Here is a 19670-nt window from a genome sequence, read left to right on the forward strand (position 1 = left end):
GACGGTGTGTACTTTCAAAAGACTGCACACGAGTCCTTTGAGTTCTAACAGTGAAACGGAAGAAGATTCCCGGATAAGGAGAACAACAAGCTTGAGCACACTTACAGTAAAATAGTAATAATTCACTCTGACAAACAAGACAGACAGCGACAGCTCAAAGATACAATTACGATTGCAAGAAGGCAAATGATTTACAAGCATTTCAAATTTAGTGAACTAAAACAACGATGTTTCTATATTTATAGGGTCTTCACCCGAGGAAGAAAATGATGCGGTTGGGAGGAAAAACACAAAATCTGGTCTGTACAACAAATGAATCCTCTGAATGCGCACAAAAATGATGTGTATCACTGTACCGCATCCCAAATGAGAAGCTTTTTTTTTTTTTTTTTGTGTTAAGCCTTTGATGCTGCAGTGGTAACTTGTTTGACTCAACCATCGCGGCGATGTTTGGATTGCCGTGTTGTGTTCTGCATAAAATAAGAGTGTAGACTCTTACTTTCTTGTGCCAGAGTTGTGAAGCAGAACTAACAGAACATTTTGAATGGCACAGTGTAAAGTTCAACTACTGCTTCAAGCGACATAAAAAACTTATGTTTCTCCTCTTTATGATAATTAATTCAGGAAGCTGAGAGTGTGTGAAAGACAGATAGAGGAAAGCAGACAAATAAAAAGTTTTCTGTCAAAAAATGATCAAGAATTTAAGGTCATCTCAAGAAAACCACTGAAGAGAAAGCTTCCTCTTTAAGTTTGACGTCTTCTTTTTCTTCACACTCATATTACATCAAAAGCTCCTCGGACGGTTGTTGTTTCACTAGCTCTGGAGAAATGCGACGCAATTCCAAAGCAATTTGTTGACAGAGGTTAATGCACATTTAAGTCCCGAGCAAATTTGAACCGCGTCTTTCATTTTGCCCTTCAAATCTGTGTCCAATCAACTGATTCAATGATGGAACAACGTATGACATGATTAGCCTCGCTCTGCGAGCGACGGAGAGCTCAGTTCAGTTCTGGATTTTGTGTTCCATTCAGCGAGCTCAAAGAGATCAAGCGCAGTGAGCTTAAATGAGATACATTCAAAACACTGTGGCTGCACATTAAGAAGTTATTTAGCATCTATTTCTAAAGAATATATAGAGAAACAAAAATTGTTAAATTAAAAAGAGATGGATTGCATTCTAAATGAATGAATGCCAGAATAAAGTGTGGGTTTAATGAGCACATAGTCCCAACATTACATCCTCTCTCTGTTTACCAAATAGTCAGATAGAGTGTTAATGTATTATCAAATCACCGCCTATCATTTGTGAAACCTGTCCTTAAATCCATAGGGAAAAAAGAGGCGATAAACAGGCTACATGTTCTCCTCTTTCTCTCTCTGTTGAAGAGCTGCAGTCCAACAACCCAGAAGCTGGTATTCAATGACTTTAGCAGGGCAAATTGTTGCTGACGTGGGGCCTTGACCTCATGTCCCAACTCAGGCCCAGGGGGTCCTTATACCACTTAGCCTTCTTGCTGATAAAAATGACCTACACAGTCCTGGTAAATTAACATTCAGTTTTGATTGGTGTGTTGAAGCAATTGCAAAAGGAAACATGTTCATGTATAATGAAGGAGGACTGCTTAGAGGAAGTCACATGCTGTTTATTATAAAAAATATTATAAAATACTGAGTTGTATCAAGTTTAACAGGATGTTTCCTGGATGACAGCCATGAATCCTCTGTGTGAAATTAAAGTGCTGCCTGCTCTAACTCAAGGACAAAAGTTTGGTGTGAAAGGAGAAGTCTGACATTTTTGGGAAATATGGTTATTTGTTTTCTTGCCAAGAGAATAGAGGAGAAGATCAATGCCACTCTCAGTAAATATGAAGGTAGCTAACTTAGCATGTATAGCACAAATACAGGAATTTCTCATGATAATTTCTCATGATAAGACCCTGACATTTTTTTTTTTTAAATCATCTTCTTGCTATCAGCAACTGGGTCCCACGTGAACATCCACGTATTTATGCTAATGTCGGAACAATTTGGATTACTTCAAATTCTGCACCTGTCCATCCAATCTGATCAAACCAACGATGAGGACATCAGCTGAGTGTTAATAAGTAATGCTCAGTCATTCATATTTCATGCTACAAAAAAAAAAAAAAAGCCCCTTCATTTTTTTTCTCTCCAGATTATTCTTTCATCAACTCTTTTACAGTCATGTTTGAGAATAAATGTCGTTAGCGCGACAGAGGCCCTCCAGTGCTCTGCAAAAAACGACGCACCATTGTTTTCCTTCCTCTTTTCATTTGCATACTGGCAGCTGTGCAGCATTTCATCAACGCGAGCAACGCTTTTTTTTATCAACGTCAGTCAGCTGACATTTATCATTCGCTGTATACTTCGTGGGGGACGGGGCTGCGCCGATGCACTTCGCTGTGGTACAATTAGACAGCCTCCTACATCAAACTCGTCTGTTGATGTACCACCAACTGCAACGGCAGTCAATTTTCCTCAGAGTGTAACTCCGGCAGATTGAGCTCTTGGTCTCACGGCATCCTTTCTATCAAATCTGTTGATCAATGTGTGTTCCTACTGTTCCCATGTTTTGCACACCTCAAGTCCCTTGCTTGGCTGATATGACGATATATATATATATACCATGAGACAAAAGATATCTGTCAGATGACAGAGGTTTTACTGTTTGTATTGAGGTGGCTGTATCTTCTTTGATAACTGGTTCAGCAATGTTGGAAATCAGCAAGCAGTGGCCCATTTCACCAAGTTTGCATTGGATTTTGGATATCCAGGATTATTGAATTAATGTGATAAAGTACTTTGATCTCAGCTACTTACTTCACTGGATTAGCCAGCACAGCATATTACATTTTGAGGAAATATACTGTATCACAATACCAAAAAACTCAAATTACCTGGATGACACTTTAAACACCAGGGAATCCATTGCCACTACAGACGGACAATACGGCCTAATCTTCTCTCCAGACATAGATCATTTCTTATCTCAATTACAGTACATAGAACAATAGAGCATGCTCTCTGGTCATTCATTTAATAAACAGTCCATATGAAATAATCACACGGTAAAGGCTATTTTTGTAAACTCCTCGTTTGAATTAATTACCAAAAAGGAACGGACTATTTTCGAATGTTCTACCATTTATTAAATACAATTCATATTTACCAGCCGGGGGACTGTTAAGAGTAAAGAGTGAGGAGTCAAATGGCGGAGATGATCATTTTATAGAAAAATAAAATACATATTTCCAGCTGTAAACAAGCATTTTTTTTTTACAAGCATGTACACAATTACAGACTAATACGTTTAAGACAATAGTATGACTTAATTACACTGGGGTAATCCCATAAGCACAATTCTTGAATCACAGGACCTGCAGGAGTTAAAACCATAAAACTGAATGAATGAATTAACACAATTTTGCACGCTGCTGTTGGAAAACACAATTTCTTTTAACTCACATTTGGGCTCCAAGAGGACATTTGAACATTCGTTGCCACCATTATTGAGCAGAAAGAACCCTGTCCTGAGCTCTATGCACTACTGTACTCTGGGGCAGTTGGAACTTAAAGGTTAGAGAAGCTTGTGACTGGAAGGTTGCCAGTTGGACTCCAGTTTGTTAATCGCATTGAACAAATTGGTAAAGTGTTGTGTAAAAACAAAACTCAAATGATATTCCCATAAGACAATTTTCTGTATTTTATTTCTCCAAAGTGAAAACTGAGGACAACATTATTGTGAAGAAAATGAGGGCTGGATGTAAAACTTTTTGGATAATAAAAAATGTATATATTGCAAATATGACACACCATCTCTCTTCCAAGGATTTTTGACAATAAATTACTTTGAGATAATACATGGAGAGAAATCCTACACCATATGATACGTCACGACATAACCTTACAAACTAGTTTGCAAACAATCAATTTTGCAAATGTGTGTGAAAAGCATGAAGGTAGTCGATTCATCTACAAGATGCGACTCAGTAACACAAGTATGCAACACATACACACTTGTGTACTGACCAGAGAGCTCATGCAGACACACACACACACACACACACACTACACAAACACTTGTTCAAATCTTCTACTCCCATCCACACTTAAACAATAACTCTCAGAGGCACGTTAACACACACACACATTCTGCTTTTCACTTTCTCACAAACACACACATAATTGAGGCGTTGAGTTGGTATTATGGGGTTTGACGCACTCCCAGCCTGTGCTGCAGTATCTGGATGCGAAGGATAATTTATCTCTGTAATCCGGAGCCCTGCTCCCCGTAATCCTTTAATACAGTAAGGTCTGGAGTACAACATTCCAAAAAATAAACACACATTCAGTCTTAAAGAGGAAAGCTTTAAAGAATAGCAAGGCCTGCAAATAGTCAGTGCATTTGGAGTCTATGGTATTTATAGTATGGTATGGTGCACTTATAATATCTATGTATGAGGCTGGTTAGCGATGGGAGGAAGCCCCGTCCGACAAAGAAAATTACCCAGACTCTTTTTTTTTTTTAATTGAATGATATTTTAAATGACTCGTTTCTCAATAGCAATTTGTGTCTGTGGACACAGCAAACTAAGTGAGTTAACTGTTCACCGCCTTGTCTGCAACAAGCCGTGGATAAAATAGATTTGAGGTAGAAAGCCAAGTTTCATTTGTGCGAGACATTGATTAATGCGGGCGCAGATTTGAAGCGCCGCTGAAGTGCAGATGCATCAGCGTAGTGTTTGAAACGGGCCGGAGGCAGCGTGCGGCTGTGTAGGCTAGAGGAAGGACAAGACAGTGTTTGGTGATTTGATAAAATGTTGCTTCTAGGTGCTTTGTTAATAGAAAGATATTTTAAATGTCAACGTGTTTTTCAAACCTTTTTTTTTTTTTTTTTTTTTTTTTTTAAAAGGTATTGTTAATAGTTTTTGTAATTGGAAAGGAAGAATAAAAGGTCTTTGGGGAAAATGTTCCTTTTCAACGGGAGCAGCGTGTCTGTGTGTGATTGATTAGCTCTGCTGCAGAACACTGGCAAAGGGAACAAGAGAAGACTTGCGCTACTTACTTACAAGCAATAGCTGGACAGCATGTTGTGAGCAGTGGTATGGAAGATTATGGAGCACAAGCGATCATTTCAGATAGGTTTACATCCCGTTTAATGTAGCTGAGCAGCTAATTAGCTATCTAGCCAGCAAACTGATGTTAGCGGTGCAAAAAAAAAAAAAACGTTTTCTCAAAAGAGAAAACAAGACATGATTCAAGTAGCAGATGCTGTTGCAGACAAAAATAAGAAGAATTTGCTCAGCTAGTTAATGTTGACGTAGTGCTAAAAGGTAAAGGGCCTCATTATCTTTTTTTTACAACTTCATTGTAACTCCTCTTAAGCCATTTTCACACTTGCACCAATCCTCCGCAAATATTCACTCATCTCTCAGCTGTTGAGTCGAAGAATGAGTTTCCTGTTTCTCTGGCAGACCCCGCAGGTCAAAGGTCACTGTTGTTTAACTTTGACCTACAGACAGAAAACAACTGCGTCCTGTGTATGAAAATGGAGGAGTCATTATTCTAACAGAGGACTGTACCATCACCCAGTTTGCACAATATCACACTACAAACTGCAGCATCAGTCTCACGCTATGCTCACCATTCCATGACTAGCTATGTCAGATCTGTGACTTTACATCCTTTTTCTGGTCCTTTAATGCAATTCTGTCAGATGGTGAAACACACACACACACACACACACACACACACACACACAAACGCACAATGACTTCTGCGACGATGGTATCACCACGGAAACATCTCTCAAAAGCAGAATCTGTTCTTCCACCGTGGACATGGTTTCCCACAATACGTCCCTGTTTAGCCCCGATGACCAGCTGCTGAGTCCCTTCATCTTCAGCTTCAGTGACAGGAAATGAGTCACTGGGAGACATTCAACCTTGCGACCTCACTGACTCCCAAAAGGTCGTGAAGTAGCACAGACAATTATATTGTTTCCATTTTTTCCTTTCTACCTAAAAGATGAGGTCAGACCTGCGGCCGACATCCCGATTATGATGAAGCTGCACTGGAGTAGAAGAAAAAGTTCAAAAAGGTGAATTCATTTGTCATTAAAGTTCTGAGATACCATCATGTGAATCCATGAATTAATGCCAATTAAGGATGAAGCCTTTCTTCGCCTCTTTGGTGCCCTTTGCTGACAACAGAATGTGAAAACGTATGTTTTTGCTCACAGTAGGAAGAGGGGAGGGAGGAGGCATTCAGAGCATTAAATCTTACTTTTTCTACGTGCATAATGCACCTATTTCTAAATACGTACTTGCAGCTACAGGTAGTAAACTTAACCATTATATTATACAAATATTCAGGCTGAGACTGACACTTTGTGGCTCAGAGCAATGTATGTTGTTAATGACAACTCATGCAACAACGAGGCGGAAATTGCCACCGCCAAATTGTGTTCCCCGTCTGACCCTGCATATGTTTCACCTAAGTGCCTGACAGCAACAGAATTATAGGGGTGAATGCAGTCGACTCATCATATTGTCCTGACTATAAAATGGTAAATCGCTTTATGGAAACTACACCTGAGGAAGTGGGTTGTATTATATCCCCGGACTAGACATTTCCCTTCTCTCTCTCTCTCTCTCTCCGAATGCAGAGGGTCCATTTCTGCACTGTAGAGTGAACCTGTTACATTAAGAGAGTGTTGCATTATGGGTCGTTTGCAGACGTCAATGTTGCTAGGGTCGCAAGTTTACCTCAATTCTGTTTACTGTGTGTTTTTTTTTTTTTTTTGTTGAGTAAGTCAGCCCCAAAAAGTGTTACACACAACTTGTTTTAGTGCCACGTAGAATATATACGCTTTCGGGTGCAAACCTGTCAAAAGCATATCTAGATATCTTTACTGGAGAAATGGAGTGGAAGCCGAACCATCAATCAAGCAGCAAAGAACCACTGTGGTCATGAAATATCATGATTATGACCTCAAAACGAGTCTGAAAAAAATATGGTGTGTAGGTTCCCGCATTTGTATATGACTGGTAATGTATTTTTATTGGTATCTATCGCTGTATTGGAAGTAAGCATCTTTTCCTGATAACGAAACGGCTTTGACAGCACAGAGAGCAAATATCTTATTCTTTACAGTTCTGTAAAAACACATTTCCTATCTAAATAACATCTAAGGAAATAAACACACGTGTAAACGCCTCACATCGAGCAATCTTCCGCTTCTTGTGTTGCGCTCGACTGAGGAAATTTCGCTCAACAGAATCTCATCAGAACATCCTTGGGCACAAAGATGCTATCATTATTCAAAGCAGTTGTAGCAGCTTCACATTTGATACCCTCAGCTTATTCCGAGAGGGATGGTTTACTTAAAGTGTTACACTGGGATGATGTAGGATTCAGGGGAATGAAAACCTTGCTTAAGTGTGTTTGAATGAGAAACCGCTCCAATGGCACCTCCTGAGCGCAAACACACAATCCACTGAAGAAATGAAGGGTTTAGTCTCATTTGTGCAAACAGATCAGATCAAAGAGGGAGAATATAAGGGGGGGGTAGAAATAGAGGGGAATTGGGGTGGACGGACATGCAGCCTGAATGACACACTTAATCCAACAGAAAACTGATTGCCAAGCGGTAAAAGAGCGAGCGTTGATCCACGCCTCCAAATCGTCCCTCCACTCCGATGCATTTCCCTCACCTTTCCTCTCACTGCTTTTAACATTTGCATGCATGTGTGTGTGTGTGTTCAGGGTTTACAGCTGCACTCTTGTTTTCCTAATTGTTTTAAAATCCAGTGGAGAGAAAAAAAAAGTGCTGCTTTTATTTTGCCCTCTAGTCCCTGATTTATGTTTTATTAATTGTCATATCTGGCCAATTATTAGAAATGATTATGATCTAAAAATGGTTTAGGGACATCCACTGTTTGACTCAAGATAGCTATGTATTGTTTGATTAAGAGAGAGAACAGAACCTTTTACAACACAGCAGTACAGCAGTAACAGACGTCTGTCCGGATTCATTGTTTTCAAAGAAGCTCATGTTCAAAAGCTGCACTCTGATCAGCAGGCAGCACCACGGGTCGTATGTAAAACATCATCGACTTGACCAATTAAGGAGCCGCAAAATAAAGAAAACGTGCAGAGAGAAATCCAACCTCGTTCTCAACAATCTTTGATTTCCTCAACAACGGTAAAAGTGTTTCAGTCCATAAGCCTCATCCAGTGATTCATTATCAGTTCGATCGACGAGCACAGATCAGAAGAAAAATACAATCATGTCTTCACAGAAATGCAATGAAAGCAAAGTATTTAAAATCTCATTCTGTAGAAACACACTTATTTCACAAGACAATATATGCGTTTATGAAGTTATCTGCTTGATTTCCACAGACACACCTCTTTGATTTTTTTTTTTCCAAGACCAATGTTCCTCATATTTACCATTTGTATGGCTTGGAAAATGATATGAATCACACGATGTTGACCGAGCGAAGGCTCAACGTGACGGATGTTGTTTGAAATGTTCCTGCTTAATTGTATTTGACTTTATTTGTATTGTTTTACCATTTATTTATTTAACTGTAACAAGCTGTGAAAATGGATCATCAGTGATAAACTTTTGGACGCATGAGAGCACAAAAAATTTAAAAGCATTTCAAAAATCTGGGTATTATTCTGGGGAAATAAAGACAATGAGCCTCATGTTGCTGAATGGATCTACAGTACATCCACACCATCGCTTTCTTTTTATACCTCCAATTATCCGGCCCAGTTTTTATATTTAGCACCATTTATATAAGATTTCCTGTTGATGCATAATGGACTTGGCAAATGGTATTGCCTCTGCTTAACAACAAAATATGTGACAAAGAGCCTCTGTAACAAGTAGGTGTCAGGCAGAATTATATATATATATATATATATATATATATATATATATATATATATATATATATATATATATATATATATATACAGTATATATAACAATAATCAGAAACACAATGGAACACATTTATGCTCGTTGGTGTTGGTTTCAGTGAGGTTAAAGAGTGCTGATATCACAGATTTTGTCATCTTAAACATCTTTACAACTTTTCAGTTCCAAACAGGAAATGAACGGCTGTTTTTGCAGACAAGGACACAAGAGGACGTTGACATTTATACAGCTTGGTTTCAATCCACTGACTTATTTCAAAAAGAGACTTTATTTGCAATTATTAGACTTAAGGTATAAAGTTATTAACTATTTTCCTCAGATTGCATGCAGCGATCTGGGAACGCAGACAACAGATTCACAGTCAGCAGTTAAGATTGAACTAGATTCACTATGTTGGCTGATGGCACACACACACACACACACACACACACACACACACACACACACACACACACACACACACACACACACACCCTGCTGAAACAATCAATCACATCACTTTCTCTGTCCTGCAGACACAATAAGCACATAATAGGACACTAGTCCAACTTGTTGAAGTGATACGATACATTCTGACGGACGTGCTCATTCTGACATACAGTTCCCATTCAGTTAGGAGTGGATGTCATTTTACGAGACACATGGGAGGAAAATTTGTCCTAATTTGCATGTTTGCGTGCGTGAGAGCGTGGCATCGGGGATTACGATGCGACTGTAAGTGAATCATCTAATCCCGGGTTTAGGAACAGCTGGTTGTACAGAGAGCTGCAACTCAACTACTGTGTTCCTAGAGGCAGCAAGGAGGAAGGAGGAGAGAAAGAAAAGTGACAAGAATACGAAGACAGAATGACAGAGCGACAGAAAGAGGGAGAAAAAAAAACACACACACATAGGGAGAGAGGAAGAAAAAATAATAAAAAGTAATACTGAAAGAGAGAATCTGAAAGGAGGTTGGGGAAAAGAAACCAAGTTATTGGGAGAAACCAGGTTGAAGCAGGACATTGCAGAATATATTTAGATGCAGCGCAACAAGCTAGGGCCTTGTTAATCAAGCATTTGTAAGCAGTTCTATGAGTAAACTGTGCATTCTGAAATTGCCAAACCAAGCCCCATCCATCAGTTTCTTCTTGTGTTTGACACTGTGTGTGTGTGTGTGTGTGTGTGTGTGTGTGTGTGTGTGTGTGTGTGTGTGTGTGTGTTTAGAAGCACTCCTGACAACAGAACGCAACCAAAACAGAAACCTCTGCCTGAATTACACACACAAAACACACAATTATTCATAAAGTGAATCATCATCCTTGTTAGATTAATTTTAATATAATATAAAAAGGTGGACCGATGATGCGATGACGACTGGCCCTTTTTGTTTGTGACAGTGTGACAGCGGGTCTCCACAGAGACCTCAGGAGCCTCTGCTGAGACTGTTAATCCCTGTCTTGTTTGACATGTGCAAGATTTGCTTCATCTGTTCCAGCAGCAACTCACCTCTATTTGTGAGAGGCCAGCTATAAGGCGTCCCTGTGCACATTCAAGTCCTATCAGCTCTGTATTTTTTCCACTCCTCTGAAAAAAATAATGCACAGAAGGCCTACACACACACACACACACACACACACACACACACACACACACACACACACACACACACACACATACCACCCTGCCAATATAAAGATTTCTCTTTTAACAGACAAAGCCCTGTATCAGTATGCAGTCTTGTATATGTCAGGCCATTAATCAACTCAAAACAGAAGTTAGGACGCATGGATGCATGGATGGAGATTTCTGGGGACTGAATGAAGGAGTGAGGGATGATATAAGGAGAACAAAAAGGGGAATTAAAAGAAATGTCAGCCAGAGATTAAAGATAAACAATCTGACGGAGCCAATTAGGACGTCCCCGTCCCCCCCCCGTCCCCCCTGTAACTGGAGCTTAGTTTAACAGGCATACATTTCAGTGTCTCCAGTGAGGGGGAAAAAAAAAAGACCCAAAACCTTCTTCGAAGTTCTTCCCTCTGAGGGCGGTCATGTGGCAATTCACTGCTCCAAAGACAATAGACACAAGAACTGAATCAAACTTTCCAAGTGTCCCCCGATAGAGCAGACAGTGGAGGAAGCGGAGAAGACTGTAAAGCAAATACATACGCAAACCTACGAGACACCTGACAGATTATGACAATCCCAGTCAATCTCCACGTCGTTCTCTTATCGGCTTACCGCCTTACCGCGCGTTAAGCGGCGCGTGCTTCTGCGTATGGCAGGAGGTATACGTTTGGGCACAAAGTCAAAAGTTTTAGGCGAACAAACATGTCCATCATACTTGTCTTCGAGGGATTATGCTTGTATACTAAAGGCGAGGTGGAGATGTGCAGGTACAAAACTCTGAAATCAACTTGCTCTTTTTTCACTGCGGGGTCTTTGTGAAATCTCAAAACTGCATCGCAACGAAAATGTCATTCACCATTACATAATTATTGTTCTGTCAAAAACTCATCTAGACGCGTTTAATCTCTGTGGCCTTTACAGATATGAAATAGTTTTTCAATCAAATACACTATGGAAACCAAGGACAGTATACATCATATAGTGGTATTTTATCACTATACCAATTTTTATGTGGACTTTAACAACAGTAATAATAATAATCTGTAGCTCAGCAACTGTGATTTTGCCGTGATGTGAAGGTATGCCATCCAACTTTGGAACCGCGTCCAAAACAGAATATGGACATGAGCATGTATTTATGGACCGTCCTTATATGCAGTTCTTAGAGCCCACACGGAAGCCGTGAAATAGCTGCCATGTGTTACTATAGCGATCCCTACAGAGAAGACAATGTCTCTCTAGTGTTAGCTGAGGAATTCCGGCAACTGGCACGTCTGCAGTGAGTGTGCACATGCAAAAATACCCGCACATATTATGTACATGTGTGCGTTCGCCTCTATATGTGTGCTCCTCTATTTTTAAACTGAACCCTCAAAGAGCACGGCTCTATTCAGCACGGTTTACCCTAGCCCACTGCAATTCACACAATCACAAGTAGCACTTCAAATCCAGCAGACTGTTAGTGGCTCATTATATTCACTTGATCGCAAGTCGAGTATCAACACTGGACTAAAAGTAAAAGTGGGCTTAATTGCCAGTGACAGTTGGGATGGAGACATATTTTATCCCGGCCACCCACTCGATCTGTCTCGGTCGTCCCTCCTCCCTGCTCTCTAAAACTCTTCATTTCACTTGGACCTTCAGAGAGATGAGATCATGAACACACACAACGGTCTCGAAGTTGACTCCACAGATGACAAGCGATCGTCCTCGTCCATTCCCCTCCGCTATGCATCATGCGCATGTTTTTATGGCGACACACAAGAAGAAAGTGACACACACACACACACACAAAACCACATTTTTGTATAAATCTGCCAATTTCTGCAAGCAATTTCAGAGCAGCTTTGTTGTTGCTTTCGGGTTTTCTTGATCGTACTATTAAAGCAGCCTATTGGCAGTTCAGTTGGCGGGGCTGTGGATTATTGCAGGCTTCAGCATGCGATCCAGCGCAACACCAGAAACCACTGTAATTACAAGAGCTGGTCGGCCCTTTTGAATAGCAATGGCAACCAAACCCTTGATCTGGTCAAAGACAAGAAGGAGAGGCGGGGCTCCTCGGGTTAAAATAGAACCGTCCACATGGAGTTGATTTGAGGTTTTCTATATGGGAAGCCCCGGAGTGGGTCTGCTCGGGTAATGAAGTCAGTTCAAGCCATTGGGAAAAAAAGACTATCGCGTGCAACTCTGTTGTGGCATACGGCACTCACTTGCCCACAATATTAAATCCATGACTTCTGTAAAAATCAAAACAGAAATAGGGGTTCATCTAGTCTCTGCGTCTGCGAATGGAAGCCACACTTTTCTCTTTGAAAATAAAAGCAAATACACCGATGAGAACTTGAATCACAGCACAGAATGAAGTTTCTTTATTCATCACATGAAATGCACATAAATACACTTCTTCACCAGGGGCCGGTTTTACAAAGATATTTCAGACTGGTCTGTAGTGTTGGCTCAGTATTAATGCAATGTAGCCCTTAGATAAGTCTGAAGCAAGTTTCACAAAGAAATATTTAAAAACGAAACACTACAAAAGTATTCTCTCTCCCTCAATCATCCCTTATCCTGTGGAAGTGTGCGGCGGTGTCTCTGTCTGCAGGGACTCTGCCCTCTGCCTGTGTTTTCTTATTTTGCTGTGTGTGTGTGTGTGTGTGTGTGTGTGTGTGTGTGTGTGTCGGGATGTTTCATGGCCGTCAGCCTTTGGGCACCGTGTGCGTCGTAGTCCCCACGCATTCCGAGATGAAGCTACAAAAATTGAAGACAAAAAAACCCCCCCGCAAAGATAGCAAGTGGACAAAGCTCGTTCCAACACGATAGCAAATCTGGGTTTTCATTTTTCACACATCCTCAGGCTCTAATAAAGGCCCGTGTTTCATTTGCCCACAGAAACTATCCTGAGCCTGACCGATGAGTTGGTTGAAGCACTGATCCCCGGCACATTAAGAAGCCTCAGCATATATCAGCCCTGCTACAGGTCTGCGCTCTATTGAGCTTTTGTACCGTTAAGCAGAGTTTTCCCCCAGTAAAAAGGTACTTGTAACTCTTTAATTCTTCTATAACAGTACGAGACAAGGATTTATGATTTTGGTCAAACACAAGGCCGGAAAGAAATGCAATGTTTAGAAATGTATGACCTGCTACTCACAAAGTGTAACTGCCAGGCTTTCCCGTCTATATTATCGACTTTAAGTCACACATTTACCCACATTTTTTTTTTTTTTAGTGTTGTCATTGACTAAAAAAATGTCAAGCAAACGTGTTGCAGCTGCTTACGCACCGGTCCCACAGCGCCGTGCTGCAGTGGCAGCCAATAAAGATCTTTTGTTGAAACGGCCTCTAAGGATATGATGAACTCTGACAATCTCCTCAGAAACTCGCAACTCCTCGGAGAACGGTTCACACTCAGCAAAGCCGCGACGACAGATTGGATATGAGCGGATTGAAGGACTGGTTTGGTTTCCACAGTATCTCCCTCTTCCTGAGAAGCTGTGAGTGTGCCGCATGCTGAACTGTCTCTCGTGCTCTCTGTCAATCATTACACAATGATACGTTTTATACTGCTGGACAGTCATCTCCCACTTGACGTCCACGGGGGGGAAAAAAAAAAGAAGGTGTCCTTGTCCTGGATACAAGCCCCACGATACGGACAGAAAGGTCACACAGCGTGATGGCAGAGGGACCGCGGAGCTAAAAGTAGAAGTTTTAGATCATTCGGTACTCTTCTACTTATCTGCAGTCATGACACAGCTGTTTACAACAATTATTTAAAATCATCTTGCAGATATAACTAAATAAATAAAAGTGAACTCTCTCCCTTAAAAAAGCTATGCTGACACATTTAAAGCAGTCGCAGTGATACATTCTCTTTCTTTTCATTTCATACGTTTCCTTTCTTGACCCCGGCTGGTTGATTACTTATTTGAGCGCAGCAAGTCCTCCATCGTGCTCGACTGTCACAGCATCCAGTTTTCTCTTTGAGCCCCCTCCACCCCTGGGCCTCTGGGTGTAATCAGAAGAACCCATGATGTTGCTGGAGGAAGAAAGCCTCCCATCTGGTTCGGAAGAGGAAAATTGAATGAAGGAGACTGAAAGACTGAAGGGGGGGGAAAAAAAAAAAAATATGATACTGGTGAAATGTGCACTCATGGGAGGCAAAGAGAGAGCTAACGAGGGCCGGTGGTACTGGTGCCGGGCAGGCTAGCTGCATGTGAACTCAATATTATGAGGCCTAGCAGGAAGGGAGAGTAAGTAGGACTCGCGGTGGAAGCTGGCTGAGGAGGGTGGCGTCTACCAGGCTCTTTTTTCCTCTCTCTCTCTCTCTCTCTCTCTCTCTCTCTCTCTCTCTCTCTCTCTCTCTCTCTCTCTCTCTTCTTTACAGTGCAGGCCAGATGGTGTTCTCATTGAAGAAATTATGAAGCAAAATGAGAATTAGAAGCAGACTGGCAGGGTGTGGTTGTCCCATCAGGCCGCACACTTGTTTTATTTCTTCCAATACATTAAGAAAAATGACAGGAATAAATTGTTCCTCGCTGAAAGAGATTAAATGCCACACAGACATTCTTCAAGGTCAGTTTCTACAGGATTCAATAGTATTTTAGCTTCTTTTATCAGCAGCAGATCTGGTTACCTCACTCTATGTTATAGCAGCTGCTAAAGCAATGCTTCCGAATAGTCCTCTGAAAAGGAGCTCAGTCGTTTTCTGTGCTAGCGCAGAAAAACAGCAAATCAGGAGTAAAATGATATGATGAGCAAAGTGCAGATTACATTATAGCTGTTATGTAGCAGTTCCCTAAAACGCTGCAATTCCAAATTGGTGCACAGCAGTAATATAGTGGGCTGGATAACAGCAAAACTTGGCGCTTGATGCCTCAGAGCTGTGCTAACGTTTGCGGTTCAGCTAATTACAGTCACGGCGAACAGTAGTCACAAGGAGAGATGGATACAGTTAGCGCTCAAGCTCGACTAAAAGCCAAGCGATGCAGCACCGTGGCTCCGGAGTGAAATGGGGCCGGGGAGCAGCAGAGCTGGAGATCAGGACACGGTTCTGTGGGTAGACGGTTGTTTTTGTGGTCGGAGTCCCAAATGTATAGCACTTATGAACACAACTGGGCTGAGATGGGAGAACCCACTCAAACCCTCAACAACCAATTAGCCCGCTCTCAACAGCTGAGAGCCATTTCATCAAGGCAGGAGAAGTCTTATCTAAAAGTCAATCAGGCAGTCACAGGGGAGGAGTGCGTCTGTGGACTCATCTGTCCATCTGTCTGTCCAACTCCCTTGGTCACCCTAAAGCCCTTTTATACTGAACCAACACCCGCCTTTGTTAACAAGAACAGTTATCACAGTCTTCTGCGGTGTTTGGATGTTCTGTTTTCAAACACTGTAAATATAATATTTTGGGGTTTTGAACTGTTGGCTAAAAAAACCAAAACATTTTGAGATGTCACTTGAGCATTTGGGCAAAACAACAATTCAAGGAAAAATAATTGGCAGATTAATCAAACAATGACAATAAGTATTAGTCACCACCATACTTCTAACTATTTAATTGCACTCTTATTGGCTGTAAAGATGCTTAGACATGACTGTGGGCTCAGCTGCAGAGGGGACAGAGTGGGGGAGTGGTTCAGGGAACGGGGCGGGGAGAGACTTAATTAGGCCCAGCTGAAACGCATCCTGATTTGGCTTCACTGTTGTATTTAAACCCTGCTAGGGACGGAGGCGCGAGAGGGCTCGGAAAGAGACACAGACTGGCTGTGGCACGAGCAGGACGGTGGAGCACAATGACGTCTCTGAATGGAGTTTTTTTATATGCTATAAGACGTATGTCACGAGCAGAATAAGCAGCCAGCGTTTCTGGGTTCAGAGGTTATCAATGGGGGAGAAACAACATGTGCTTCAAGCCCCTTTTCAGGTGTTTGTAATTTTTAAAGGTGGGAAAAAAAAACCCCATTTTAATCAAAATATTAATCATAGCAAATACCTTTTCTTTAAAATGTGTCTGGATGAGAATGTTAAAACCGGTTGAAAAGTGAAAGCTATTCAGAATAAATTCAAAAGCATTTCAAAATCTGTCATTGTTCAATCTTAAACCTAAAAAAAAGAAATCCTCTTAATGTAGACTTGGAGTAAACAATACTTGGATGTCAACACCAAATGCCCTTTTCTCCAATAATGTGTAAAAGGTTTGTTTGTGCTGCCAATCTCGTTGGTAATACGGATTCAGCACTCAGCAGCTTTAAGCCCCTTTTCATTGTTTTGGTTTATAGTTTTATAAGAAGGAAAAAAAAACCAACCTGTGAGCAGTTGCTGTCAGCAAAGGAGCTCACACAAACCAGTTGTACTGCATGGAATGATGAAGGGCAGAAGTAAACACATCGCTGATGAGCAGAGACGAATACCTCAAAAACACAAGTTGTTTTCTCCAAAAGTTGGTGAACCAAACCAGGAGCAAAACAGCAGTGGATGTCCCACTTACACTCGATGTGTTGTGGGGGGAAACAAACTCCAGTGATGCCCCCACACTGCTCTGTTTCTGCTGGGTGAACAAGAAGCCAAGTGTTCGCTCACACACTCAAACAAAGCTTGATAGAGGATAAGACGGCATCAAGGCAGCTTTAAGGATTGCCTGTCCAAACAGCATTCGCATCCAACAACAAACATGCTGGATCTCTAGTGTGAAAACAAGTTTAAAGCAACTACTTGTGTCAATGAAAGACTTGTAACGGTATTTAGCAGTGATGTATGCGTACCTACCTACAGCTGAGGACCTGTGTCTGTTACTGCTGTTTTTAAAAGACAAGTAATCTGCTGTAAGCCCCCTTTGATCACCCGGGGACGTCTCCTCTCCCCCTCTGTTGTCTTCTGCAGCTGTACATCCTAACTATTACCTGATGGAATTTGTAGATGACACATTGCTCCGCTCTGTGCACTCAAGTCCTAAACAACACCATGTGAGGGACGATTCACATCTGCAGTGAAGAGTAGAAGACCAAAGGTTGTCTCCTGGCAGCACACATACAGAGGGGAACTCAGGGAGGTGGTCCAGCAGTAGAAATACCTCAGCAATGTCTTTACTAATAGAGGTTCATCATCAAGCTTCTGTAAAAAAAAAAAAAAAAAAGAGCCAAGAACAAGATGCTGCGGAGCTAGAAGTTGGATGAGCAGCTATGAACATGAATCCATCCATCCAAATGAGAAATGCATGTTGATATTAGAGGCATTCAAACAAACAATTAATTAGGATGTTGTCTCAAGAGTTACTAATTAGGAGATACTTGTTTTATCTGCAGGTGCTCTGCTCATTAAAACTCCAAGGCTGAACTATACTGCGAGTCTACCCTATCAATGAGAATATCACTGCGTAGCTTTAATTTGCTCGGATACAATGCATTGGGGGTGATTCTAATTTGTTATCATAGCCTGTTTTACTTCACGTGTTCAGCAGGAACCGCTGCTCCACGAGTTGTCATTTCAAACGACCCTATTTTGAATGCAGTAATTGTTCAAACTTGGCATCAGGTGACAAGTCTTTTTGAAGGCATGACTGAGGAAGAGGAAATAGCCAACGTCTTATGTGCTTGGTTTGTCACACTGCGTTGGAAGTGAGCCACTCATCAGTGCAGGATATATGTCAGCATGCTGTGTGGGGGGGGGGGAGGTCGATATTCCGCCAAGGCAAAATAGATTTGCATGTATTTATTGCAAGCAAGCCCTTACAGAGGTCTGCTTTGGATAACAGGCTCCTGTTGTTATGTTCCATCACATCCAAACCGCAACGCCAAGCTTGCCCCCCCCCCCGTGCATTGAACTGCTGTGAGGTGTTGAAATTCAGATCAAGTATGGAGAGGACAGCGTTAGATTAGACATCCAAAAAGTAGGGCAAACTGCCCTCCACGAGAGAGGGGTTTGGTGACGCGCCACTAATACTTTAGGCGGTGTCAGTGGAGGTATCAAGTGCAAAAACTTCAAGTGCAGCCTTATTAGTAGCAAAAGTTCCTACCCCCGTGTAGAAAAGATTTAAACAAAATAAATAAACTTACCACCCCGGTGTCCAGCTGCTCGTTAGTCAGAGAAGGAGCCGCTCCGGTCAGAGGTAAAAACCACAATATCTGCACCAACAGCAGCATCTCCGGTGAAATATTCCTCATCCACTTGTGAAGCGCCACAGAAATCATGGTGCCCTATGACAGGCGGATCCTGCAGGGCTCAGACACCGACCCCGACAGCCGCATCCAGGGGGGGGTAAATCACACGCCGACACTTGCGTAAAAACGTGTCCGTCTACCTCACTGTTGAGCGCAAACACATGAAAACACATTAAAACCGGCGGCGGTGAGATCGGTTAGGATTTACAAGTTTGTTCCCCCCCCCCTTACAAAACGACACTTGTAACTACGGGGTAATTCTCAGATAAAAAAAAATAAATGGTATTCTTGTCCTATATGAAGTCCATCAATGGGGTTGATATCCCTTGCAGCAAGAAGCGCGAGCTCCCCTCCTGCTCGTGCAGTCTCGAGCTCTGGAAAATGAAAGCGGCGGCGTGCGGTTTTGTCCCGAGCAGCGGCAGAGACGGCACGTTGACGCACACACGGTGAGAATGGGGTGGTCGGCTCTGACGGATTCATGGCGAGGAGGGAGGGGCAGAGGAGGGAAGTTCAGCGCCTTCTCAGCCCACTTGAACACTTACCGGATTCATGACGCGCCTCGTGCGCAATTTGAGTGTCTCAAGGGCTGAGACAAAAAAAGACATCATTTGCCTGTGTTACTTTATCATTGTTGTGTGACAAATGTGTAAGTGTCGAGCGGTTATGACATGTCTTGGGGAAAGACCAGTTTTGAACTTGCATCTTTATTGACACATGCTGGCTTGCAAACTGCAAAATGGGACCGGATGTAATAGAACATACTGGTATTTAGACATACTATGTGTTGGAACGTACTAACTCTGTTTTTCTGGTACACTGTTTAGCATGGTATTATGGGTATTACCCATTAGCCACACAGTTATCTGCCATTTGGGCCATCGCTTCGGTTCACAGCGACACTTCTCTACCAATCGGATGGATGGATCGCTACGGGATT

General features: G+C 41.9%; 1 protein-coding gene across 1 annotated transcript in view; it reads right to left on the reverse strand.

Moving 5' to 3' along the window:
* The window catches only part of LOC137868888 (matrix metalloproteinase-17-like), a 56196-nt gene extending 37109 nt beyond the window's left edge, over nucleotides 1-19087 (reverse strand). The window contains exon 1 of the mRNA XM_068705901.1: nucleotides 18629-19087. Within this exon, the coding sequence (XP_068562002.1) occupies nucleotides 18629-18763 (135 nt within the window). The 5' untranslated portion in view covers nucleotides 18764-19087. The remainder of the gene's footprint in view (nucleotides 1-18628) is intronic.
* Between the last annotated feature and the right edge of the window lie 583 nt (nucleotides 19088-19670).

Source organism: Cebidichthys violaceus, unplaced genomic scaffold (genome assembly GCF_023349555.1).
Source record: "Cebidichthys violaceus isolate CVI_PGR_0920_01 unplaced genomic scaffold, fCebVio1.0.p SCAF_12, whole genome shotgun sequence".
In the NCBI taxonomy this organism is placed as follows: Eukaryota; Metazoa; Chordata; class Actinopteri; order Perciformes; family Stichaeidae; genus Cebidichthys; species Cebidichthys violaceus.